The 11,552-nt window shown below is 48.4% G+C and overlaps 1 protein-coding gene across 1 annotated transcript; it reads right to left on the reverse strand.

Annotated features, from left to right (window-relative positions):
* Positions 1–407: 407 nt before the first annotated feature.
* Positions 408–10,882, reverse strand: PSMD13 (proteasome 26S subunit, non-ATPase 13). Its single transcript, XM_059932485.1, has 13 exons — positions 10,680–10,882; positions 9,171–9,249; positions 7,267–7,301; positions 7,128–7,183; positions 6,853–6,896; positions 6,582–6,668; positions 5,439–5,610; positions 4,314–4,393; positions 4,108–4,233; positions 2,432–2,494; positions 1,761–1,841; positions 1,440–1,556; positions 408–870 (listed from the first exon to the last, which is right to left on the reverse strand). The coding sequence occupies exons 1-13, from the start codon at positions 10,772–10,774 to the stop codon at positions 775–777; spliced, it is 1,131 nt and encodes a 376-aa protein (XP_059788468.1). The 5' UTR covers positions 10,775–10,882; the 3' UTR covers positions 408–774.
* Positions 10,883–11,552: the final 670 nt, after the last annotated feature.

Consider the following 11,552-nt stretch of genomic DNA (forward strand, 5'->3'; position numbering starts at 1 on the left):
CCCTGACGCCCGGCACCCGGCTGTCTGAGGGCTGGTTCCTGTCAGCGCCCGGGCACTCAGGCCACAGAAGCTGCCAGCTAGGTGGCAACGGGGTAGACACCTGTCAGAAGGAATATACACCACGTCTCTCTGAGCGACAAGAAAGGCAGGACTCGCTTCCTCGGCCGCCGTGCCCACCGCCCTCCGCTCTGGCTCTGCCCTGTGCCCTGTGTGGGCAGGGATGCCCCTTTCTCAGAGTAGAGGGTGAGGAAAACCAAGGCCAAATCCCCACCAAGCCCTCCCTAGGCTCCACCTCCTGCTTTTTCATCACTTTAGGCATAGGCTTGACCTGGGCGCTAAGCCTAAGGAGACAGAACCACGAAAAGGACAGAGCAGGGCATTAGTTATAGAAACATTCTCAAACCACGTTGGAAAACACGTTCACACAGGTGATGTAATGGAGGCCAACCCTGGAGTGGGCCCCCTGCACACTAGGGCTGCCCCTTCTGACTCCGGGGGCGGGGGGCCCACACTCCTGCTACCTCGTCACTGAGCCCGGCGGCTCCTCCCCACTGCAGGCTACGGAGACACCCACAAAGGAGGCGTCTGCCTGTGGCTGGGCGCCCCCATCGATGACAGTCCTCTGTGACAGTCTTCACAGCACGAACAACAGTCCCTACTCCAAACTGAATCCCACCCCCCACCCCCCACAATTAAACGCAGGTCTTCTCAGCTGCCAGTTTTACCAGCCGTGAAACACCTCCCCACAGACAGGGCAGCGCAGGGCAGGGGAGACTAGGTGAGGATGTCGTGGGCCTGATGCTCCACCAGCATCTCCATGCTCTTCACGTCGGTGCACCAGAACTCCAGGCGGTCCTTCATCCCCTTGATCTGAGGGCAAACCAGGACACACGTGTCTTAAGGCCCTTGGCAATCACAGCACCTGACGGGGCAGTCCTAAATTTCCAGCTAATCCTTTAGGGTATCATTAATAAAAAGGACATCAGAGCTGGGAAAGCGGGGTGTGTGAGATGGGATTATCCCAGCCAATTCTTATCAGAAGGACATGAGGAAAAACTTGCATGAAAGAAAACAGGCAAGAATAGAGGAAATCCAGAGGATTAAATTTCCAGCAAATATAAATAAGATGGATATGAGCTCAGATCACGGAACCAGGAAAGTACTTGATCGGAGCACCAATTTAAAGATTAAAAGGCATCACCAGCACGACCAGCACTGCTGTCACAATACGCTTTAAACGCAGGGTTCAAATCTCAAGCTTGCACTAAATTAGGTTCTTTGAAAAGCCCTTATAGTCCCTAGAGCAGTAATTCATTCTCTGAAATCTCTTGTCTAATGATGCTTTCTTCCTAAATGGCTTCCATCCAGATGAAACTAAGGCAGCACAGATACAACCCAAAACACCCACGAAGTTGAACCATGTATTTCAAGCACATCACCTGCTGCAAATCCAGCACGCGGGGCTGCACCCAGGTCATGTGAACGCGCTTATCCACCTCGTCAATACTGCCTCTCACCAGCCCCACAGAGAGGGCCTTCATCACCAGCAGCTCCACCTGTGCAGAGGGGGGATCGTGTAAGACACCCTGGTGCCAGCACGCATGCGCCTGTGGACCCCGCCAGCCATGAAACGCAAGGGGAACAAGGGGCAGTTTCTGTCTGCGGTCTGAGTCTGGGGGCAGCAGGCTCACACAGGAGTCCTGACTGCCCCCGAGGAGCAGCTTTGCTGCTGCGACATCCCGAGTCTAAGAACTTTATACCTCATTCACGGTGATTTTCGCACTCTTGGCAATTTCTTCAAAAGTGAGTTGTCTATGATTGGCAGGTCGTGTGAAAGTCATCTGAAAAAAAGTTTTGTTTATTAACTATTTTTCCATAAAAAGATTGTCAGAGAACTGATTGATAAGGATATGTCTGTCAATACTTGCTCTGAAAATACAGATCTTATCAGTACCACACATACTAAAATTTTCTTAATATTAGTCATATATCTTATCTCACTAAGCTTTCAATTCCTAGATAAGAAGGTGAAATACGCTTTATGGTAGTTTGCTACAATAGTCACTGTTCGTTTCCCGAACAAGTACTTGAGGCTGCCATGTGCCAGGGCTGTACCTAGAGCTGGGGATTCCGTGGGGAACTAGAAACACAAGGTCCCTTTTCTCAAGAAGCCTAAATTCTAGTGTGGGAAACCGGATGAGCATGCAGACAAAGAACGGCAAGTGCAATGAGGGGGCAGCTCCCGCAGCGCAGGTGGTCGGGGGATACCTCTCTGAGGCGGCGTCATCTAAGCTGAGAGCCAAACACAAACTAAAAAAGCAAGTGGGGGCAGGGGAAGAGGAAAGGTGCTGGAGAGGGTGCGGGCCAGGAGAGCTAGCGGCCCAGCTCCGGCTGCGCCCGAGGGCCTGGAAGTGGGCGGGGCCTCGCTTACCTCCATGAGACACAGCAACTGGATTTTCCTCAGAAGCTGGGCCTCGCTGGCTGCTAAATCAGGCTGCAAAGCGAAACGGTACCAGTTACCTGACCTGGCTTTGAAATTCTTTCTACAGCCGTCAACTGAACAAAAAGAAACTGGGCAGGTCCAAACACTTTAGATCACTGAGGCTCATTATTCGCTTCAAGTGATGTGAACTTCACTTTTCTCAGGAAATCATTAGAAGAAGGCCTTCTTCTAATGCTTAGTTGAAGGCCTAAGGATTTTTCAAGACAAGGAGTTTACAAGGTAAGACTTGTGCTGCTGTCACAAACACCAGGGAGCGGGCCCATGGGGTGTATGTGGGCGTTGCAAGAGGACTCTCGCGCGAGGAAAGGCAGGGAGGGCACAGCCGATGCCCGAGCGGGTCTGGGTGCAGTGCCTGCTCAGCCAGCTCGGGGTCAATGGGGCCGCCGAGGAACACACTGCTGAAGTTCCGGACACTTGTTCTCAACTGAAAGCGCAAGTTAGTAATCCGTCACGAAAAGCAGCATTGTCATGAGAACCACAATGCACCTCTGCACAACCTGTACAACCTCCTTGCAGCTGGGTCTAAAGGTTACTTGCTGAGCACAGAGCCAAACCGTGGAGAGCGGCTTCCCTGATTCAATGTTTAGTAGCTCAGACCCCGACACGGGCAGCCCTGACAGCGGCACCTCTGCTACAGCCGTGGACGAGTCAAGCGCTTCAAAAAGGGCCCCTCCCCCGGCACGAGCTCTTGCTGCCTGGCCAGACACCGCTGGCAAGCACCTCTCAAGTTCCCACTCCTCCTGACATCTCTGTGCCAGCTGTCTTTCTTTCTGAGTAGCACACCTTCCTGAGACGCCGACACACAGGCCTCGTTAGGCTGGCTGCATCTGCTTTCTGCCTCTTCACAGCCCACTGTTATCTACTCTGTGCCCTTATGTGTCAGTCCTACAAGTTCACCTTGAACTTTGAGAAGATGGAAAGTTCCAGAAAAGTACAAAGACTATAACACAACCACAATTCCTATCACCACTAACATTTTAGTAATTATTTGCTTCTAATAATTTCATTTAAAAAGAGTAACCTTCCTGTTAAACTTCAAATCCTTGTCAAGTGCTCTCCTCACTGAGTCCCACTCAACGCAGGCTCCTTCCCCCATGCAGACCCCTCTCCCCCCGCTCCCCGCCCCACGATCTCCCCGTTCCCGTCACTCACTCGCTCTGGCCCCACGTGCCCTAGCTCACTTTGCCGACACGCTGAAAGCTTCCTCTCCCTCTGCTAAACACGCCCTTCCATACTCGTCACTAGCTACTTCCCACTCGTTCCTAAGGTCACACACAGAGCAGTCCTGCTCTGGGGAGGCTTCCGGTGACACCCCCTCCACCCAACACAGGCGAAGCTCTCTCTGCTTGTGGCCCTGAGCGCGGCCACAGCAACCGAGGCCACAGCAACCGAGGCCACAGTAACCGAGCTACCACAGTAACCGAGCTACCACAGTAACCGAGGCCACAGCAACCGAGGCCACAGTAACCGAGCTACCACAGCAGCACATCAGTGACCGAGCCACCTGCTCGATGACAGCAAAGTGGCGGGTAGAGGGAAGGCGCTCAACAGACGGCAGACACACGAGCTCCACGGGGGCTCCGCCAGCCCCGCCGGTGACTGACCTGCTGGCCCCAGGCGGTCTTCAGAGTCTGGAATCGCTCTACGTTGCCACTGTTAAAGGCATAGAGGGTGTCAATCAGCCACTGCCGGTCAGTGTTCCTCAGCGACTCCAGCACGGGGTGCATGAGCTGTGAGGACGGAGACGGTCAGCTGACAGAAAGCCACGGTCTCCCCCGTGTTCAGGAATCTGTACCCCAGGTCCACGTACCAGCTCTCCGAAGTTGAAGACCCCCTCACCAAGGAGTCCCGCCAGGCCCAGCGTGAAAGCTCTCTCCTGCTGCTCAGACACTGCGGCGACAACACGGCTCCAGTTACACGCCAGCCACGAGACTCAGTCCTGTCTGGCTTTAGAAATCTCACAGAAAATGTAAAGACACTGTTCTGTGTGATGGTTTATTACAAAGCCCTAAGATTAGGCATCTCTTTTAAAGTACTGGATTGACTTAGGTTATACCTGGAACCATATAAATGGCTTTTGTGGGAAAGGCATTCATTGCTTATTTTTACCGAACTATACATGAATCTACTGACATTTTCAGCCTGTTTACTGCCTGGCAGGGGGGCTCCTCATCCCCCTGGCCTGCCGCAGGAAGCAGCACCACTTCTTATTTATCTCTGAGCCACCACATTTAGCCTCTTTTGACTAGAACTCTGTTCCCTTATTCTCTTGACACATTAGTTGCTTTTCCCAATATATTTTGTTCCCTTATACTCTTGACCACATTTGTTGCTTTTTCCAATATATTTTCCTTGAGATGCAGCAATTAAAACTGTACTAACAATTTTAGGAGTTGCTGGTCCCCTTAGCTTCAACAGTATACTGTGAAAAACATCTAAAATGTGCTGAAATTGGCTAAATTTCTTTTCTAAACACATATTCCTTGCACTTTTCCCAAAAGTCACTGCTCACTTTTCTTTCCACCCTCAAACCCTTGAAAATTCCATAATTTATTCCCCTGGGTCCAGCATTTCAGTTTTTACAACAAGAGTCCCAGGTTCAGGGATCTCACCGTGCCCTCCGTCCTGCGAGGGCTTAAGGCACCCACATCACTGTCCTGCTCACAGAGGCCTCTGGCTCAGAGAACAAAGGGACCTGGAGAAGGGGCAGTAAAGGGGCTACGAGGCGCGAGCCTCATTTTCACCTGAATTAAACGCTGAAGACAAATACAATGCAGAAACGAAGCTTAAACAACTCTTCCCACCACATGGACTTTCTTCTAAAAGGAATGAACATGTCTGAATAATTCCTGAGATCGGCTGCCTCAGGCATGTCACAGCTGCTATGTCGTGTGAGTGAGCTCCTCGTGTGACACAGACTTTTTGGCCACGTTACCTGGCAGATCCTTGATGTCAACACAGCCCAGAAACCGCAGCGCATCTTTGTAGTAGGATGCGTGGTTTCCGATTGTTTGATAGTATTTACTGGAGAGGTCGTAGAAACGACTGTGAACAGATGTCACCCCAGGGAGGTTATTGAGCATTTCTTCAACATCTTCAATTGTTTCCTACACACAGGAAGTGAGATTGCCTTTCTTAGTAACTTGAAACATTTTTCAAGTAACATATGACAAGATGAAAAGCAAAAGCCACAAATGACTGATAAATTTGACTACGTTAAAATGGAAAACTTCAGTTCATCCAAAACACAGATAAAAGAACAAAGACAAGCTATAGACTATGAAAAGATATTTAAAGCACATGCAACCCATAGGGGAATATGACCAAGGCTAAGTAAAAAACTCTTAAAAATCAAGAGAAGATAAGCAACACAGAAAAATGGGCAAAAGAAAAGATAAAACGGGCAATTTATAGAAGTGGAGACATGAGCAGAGTGGTCAATAAACCACCAGTAATCAAGAAATGTAAAGTACACTTTCAGTGAGATACCATCTCATCTCAACACATCAGTACGAACTGAGCAGCCTGAAAATACCAAGCGTTGAAGGTGTGGAGCTTCGGGAGTGCCTGTATGACGCACTGACCACATAAGCTGGTCTGCTATCCATATTCACACCTATCCCCAAAATTACACTAAAATGAAAGTAAGAAAGGCATAAACACAGACAGGAATCTTCAACAATGATAATTAGGAAGCAGAGAGGGCTGGGTCAATGGTGAACGGCGAGAACCCACGTGCTGTGGACCACTGGAGGCCGTGTGGGCTCCTGCTGGATGGGCGTGCTGTGGTCACACAGGGGAGAACTCTGTTTAAGGGCAACAGGCATCGTGTCAACAACTTATTCTTAAGTGGTTTTGAAAAGAAAAAAAAAAACCACACACACACAGAACGACAAGGCAAAGTGGTGAAATGTCAACAATGGGAGTCTGAGGTAAGGGTAGAGGAGAGTTCTTTTGCTATTTTTGCAACTTTCCTGTAATTTAAAATTATTTAAAAATAAATAGTTAAACAAGAAAAATAGGATTTTTGCCCCCTACAACTTTAAACAACGATAAACCTGTACTGCGGCAATCTCACCTTTGTAACTTGTAGGTCCCCGATATTTAATTTTAGAGCTCCAATTGCGGTTTTACACAGGATCACTGCCTCATCGCTACTTTTCACCTAAAGAATCAGAAACAAGGGAGCCTCAGAACTGTGGGCAGTAGACTAACAAGGAAGGTATCTGAACACTGATTTAACCTGCAGGACTACAGACACACTGGTCTCTAGAGTTGTGACAGTGAGCACAGACACAAACTATAAGTCAAACATATTTTAAAAGATCTGGCTCAGACTTCACATTTACCTTCTCACGAGTCTTTTCCAGAAAAGTAAGAGCCACATTAGGATCTAGAAAAGAGAGAACAAAGTCAGAAGAACCACCAACAGAGTATCTTTACAGATTAGTTTCTACCAACCAGGACATTTTTAGGTGGGATAATCTTTAGGTTTAGACCATAAAATACACAACTTAGAATTTTACGTTTTCTACTGAAATGCAAAAGTTCAAATAACTTATACTTCAAGATCATTTAAATTACCATTAGGATCTGTTCCTTTATGAAACAAAGTGAGACTCACCAGTCATCTGTCTAACTACATGAAGAATGATTTCTACCAGGGACAAAGGATTCACCCTGAAATAAAAACCACATCTTTGAGTGTCAACAAATATCAATGTATCCATTTTCAAAAACAAAAACTGACAAAAGAATTTTACCTGTGTTCAAATTCACTGATGAAGTTTTCATAAAGCTGTGGAACCAAAACATGGAAAGTAATTACAGGACGTCTTTCACTCGGCAAAAGCAGAACTTCAGACACTACCATGATGCCCATCACGCAGTAGGCACTGCATAAATGTTTGCTGAATGACGGAAGACCCATATTGGGGCTTATTAAGTTCACATAAACGATCACCAATAAATTACTGAAGAAAGCTACGGGTTTTTTTTTTGGCTTTGGGAATTAGAACCCTGCCCTGTGAGAATCTCCTGAAGACCAACTTCTCTATTCGTCCTCCAAAGTATGCTGAGTAAAACAGACTATCAGTTTGAAAGGTTCACTAACCTGACAGAGGTTAGAAGGTTGCAGGCTAATTACGTCCCATTATCAAATATCTTAGCCATGCAGCAAACATTTGAGCACTTACTCAGACCCTTTGCTAGGCACTACAGACACAGAATGTATAAGACAAAAGCTGAGCTTTTAAGGAGCTTCTGGCCTAGTAAAGAGAGACTTGCAAACAAATAAGTGACAACACTGTGAGTTAAAAAGCAAGGAAAAAAGCACATAGCTGGATCAGCCAATGAGAGAGGTTGCAAATATTCTGCTATGAATAGAAAGTGACTTAAAGACAAGAAGCCAAAGAAGAGAGATGAACAATTATGAATTATCCATAACTATGATACAGAACCTTAGGGAACAAATATTAAGACAGCTCTAATTTATCATTTTCCCACATATTCCAAAAGACAGCATGCCCAGCAAAATCTCCAGGCTTACAGATGATTACAAGTTGCTTTGAGCAGTACAATGTCAAACTGGTAGATACAAACCACACGAAAATCTTAGAAGCCCAGATGGTGGAATAACAAAGTGGTAAGCTTCACTGTGAGCACATATAAAGTAATGTATTCAGGGCAAATAATTCAAACTATCATTATGAACTAGCTTGCAGTTCCAATGCATGAATCAGTTCCTCTGATTCATCCAGATTCCGAGAGAAAGACAACAAGGAGAGATGTCAGGAAAGACTTCGAAGAGTAGGCTACCAGTGAACAAATCTGGGGCGGGGGGGGGGGGGGCGGTGGGTTTGTCAGGAGATCTGGGAAAGGCTGGGGCAGAGAGTGTATTTTTCTGTTGACAAAATTCTAGAAGTGCTCTATTACAGAGGCAGCATGATACTAAGCAGCATTCCCCCTCCAGGCCTCCTGTCCCCCAGGGAAGCACATCTTCCACACTGCCCAGGACGAAGTGTTCGGGCAAACAAGCAGAGTAAGTGGGGGAGAGGGAAGAGGAGTGATGGCAGTTATGACAGTTGTCCACCTTCCCTGTGGTCCAGTGGTTGAGACTCCGCGTTCCCAATGCAGGGGGCCCGGGTTTGAACCCTGGTCAGGGAACTAGATCCCGAATGCCGCAGCTAAGAGCCCGCATGCTGCAACTAGATCTCGCACGTGGCAACGAAGATCCCTCGTGCCCCAACTAAAACCCAGCGTAGCCAAATAAAAAAAAAAAAAAAAAATCTATAAACAATAAGATACAGGGGCATGGTAAGAGAGAGCATTTCAGGTTGGGATTTCAGAAGAAGCCAGAATGTCTGTGTTTGAATCCTCTTCTGTCACTTATTAGCTGTCATCTATGGCAAGTCACTTAATCTCCTGGTGTCTGCCTCTACATCAAAAAAAAAATAGGACAGAAATAGGACAGCAGTAGTACTTATCTCCCAACGTTGTTACAAGGAGTGAATGAGTAAATGTGTAAAGCACTCAGAACAAACGGCACCTGACAAAAAGAGGTGGCTGAATAAGCTTATTGTTATATATATTATTATTGTAAAGCCCACTTATTAAAAAGTACTTGAACACATTTATATACTCTGACCTAGCATGGCAAATCATTTACCTTAATGAGACCATCTCCTTGGGCAAAGCATGGGTCCTGCACAAAATCAAGCACCTGAAGTGTCAGCTGATGCCACAACCTGAAAAACACAAGGCTCTTAAGACCTATAACCTAGCATCAGTCACAGACATCTTCACCCTTGATGGTCCTATCAAATAACAAATACTAACCAGTCTCTACTGTGTAATACAAGAATGCTAAAGCAGATGCTTTTTAAAGCTGAGTTCTTTCCCTGGCTCTGCTACTCAATGGTTATGTCACCTTGAGATCACTTAACCTCTCTAAGACTCAGTTTCCTCAGCTATAAATGGAGAACACCTTTCCAGACTACCTCAAAGGGTTATTGAGAGGCTTGACTGGAAACAAGAACTCTGGGATCATACATACCTAATTTGAAATCCTGGCTCTTCTACCTATTAGTTGAGTATCTCAGGGAAGGAGCTTAAACTGAGCTTCAGTTTCCTCATCTTTAAACAGGATGAAGGACTGAATGAGCTAATACAGAAAGCCTCTAGAACAATGACATAGCACATTTGAAACCAAAGGCTAATTTCTAAGAGTGCAAATAAAATGCTCTGAAAAATACAAAGTACTACACACGCAATTATTTGCCAAAAACTAAGAATTTTCTCTCAAAAACTGCTAATAGCAGAAGGCTGCTGAACATCATGAAAACACATACTGAATATCCATGTGAGAGGCACTATGCTAAAGGCTAGGGCTGTTAACAGGGAGGTATTACAAGAGGTGTATTTTCCCATGGAACATCACTAAACCAATGCCAGCAACTCATTCTATTCATTTAAAAAGAGGTTATTGCTTAGCAACTGAGAATTTAATTGTTCTGAAATTCACCCTGTTTCTAAGCAAAACCAAACTCTGAGATCTCTCTAGGGGCACAAAGCCCAACATGAAATGCAATAAAAAGTATGGGCCATGGGAGAGGGGAGAAGTGGTTGCACCCCACCGTGTAACCAGAGGCAGAATCAACAGGGGAAAAAACCCACAAAACTGCACTGGCCTCTGGTTTATCTGTTCCAGACTGCCGAGAAAGATAACTGTAGGTACAGTGCCACTATGACAAAGCTAAGTACAAGACACCGGTATCTGTTATACAAAACGTATGGCAGCCTGACCCCGAAAGGGTGTTTTGCTTGTTTGACTGGAATCAAGAGCTAAAATCACAGCCCTGAACCGTTTTCGTAAGACCAGAAGGAAGGGGAGTTTCGAAGCCTCAGTCACAGCCCCTCGGTCTGGAAGGCAGTGAACCCTAGATCCCAAAACCCAGCCTACGGCTCTCCTCCTCGGTCCTTGCGGGATGTCACCCCTCTCCCTCGTCGGCCCTGCCTTCCGGGTTCCTCAGCGCACCTCCTCGGTCTAGCCTGTCCCCACTCTCTCCACACGGGTCTGAGCGCCCTCAGTCCATCAAGGTCCCGGGCCCCCCCACGTCCCCACTCCGTGTTGCTCTCCTATCCCAGGACGCCCGGGTCCCCTTGGCTCGGCGCTCACTTCTTCGTGTAGAGCTCCTCCAGACGGTGCCACACGGCGGCCTGGCCGGGCCCGGAGCTCTGGCTCTGCTGTAAGAAGCCGGGTACGTCCTTCATGACGGGAGGAAGACCCCGGGACAGCGGTACTGCGGAGACGGCCGGGCCGCGGAGTAGGACTGCCAGAAGTGCTCACTCACTTCCGGCGCCGCGTCGCGCGGGGCAGGCCGGGAACGCCATACGCGACGTGGGGCGCCCGCTGGTTGTCATGGTAACGGCGCCTATTTCCTTCGGGCAGAGTTCTCCTCAGGGTTTGTACCGGAATCCCCTGGCAGCTGGCCGTGCTACTGTGGCGTTGAAGAGTACGGGCGCCTGGGTCGAACCAGCCATCGACTGGCTGTGTGGCCTCGGCCTTTGTGACCCAATGTTCCCGATTCAAGTGGGATGATAACAATACTACCTTACTAGTAGTGGCTTGCGAGGACTAAGTGTAAATATGATGCCTGTCCATAGAAAGCACTCCCGAAGTGTTAGTTACCATCGCCATCTCAACTGAAAAAAGGCGGGAGCGAGGGTAGAGAAATGCAGGTTCCTGGTTTGGTCTTGGGTACCAGAGGAGGGAGATCATCAGACTAGGAAAGCGGCCCCACCTTGCGTCCACCTGCAACTGGGCTGCCGGGGCCGGGAAAGAGAGCGCGAGGCTGTGGTAAGGGCTTGCGGGGGCGGGGCGAGGGTGCACCGAGAGGGGCGGGGCGCGCTGGAGGCGGGGAAAGAGAGCGCAAGGGTGTGGTAAGGACGCGCTGGGGCGGAGCAAGGGTGCACCGAGAGGGGCGGGGCGCGCTGGGGGGCGGGGAAAGAGAGCGCAAGGGTGTGGTAAGGACGCGCTGGGGCGGGGCGA

This window comes from Balaenoptera ricei, chromosome 8, assembly GCF_028023285.1.
Source record: "Balaenoptera ricei isolate mBalRic1 chromosome 8, mBalRic1.hap2, whole genome shotgun sequence".
In the NCBI taxonomy this organism is placed as follows: Eukaryota; Metazoa; Chordata; class Mammalia; order Artiodactyla; family Balaenopteridae; genus Balaenoptera; species Balaenoptera ricei.

Bases quoted from the DNA above. Each gene is read 5' to 3' on its own strand.
- PSMD13 (XM_059932485.1), bottom strand. From the start codon at position 10,774: ATGAAGGACGTACCCGGCTTCTTACAGCAGAGCCAGAGCTCCGGGCCC. The intron at 9,250-10,679 runs GTGAGCGCCGAG...TGTGTTTTTCAG, and splicing joins GAGGAGCTCTACACGAAGAA to GTTGTGGCATCAGCTGACAC. The intron at 6,669-6,852 runs GTAAATGTGAAG...CTGATTCTTTAG, and splicing joins TGGAAAAGACTCGTGAGAAG to GTGAAAAGTAGCGATGAGGC.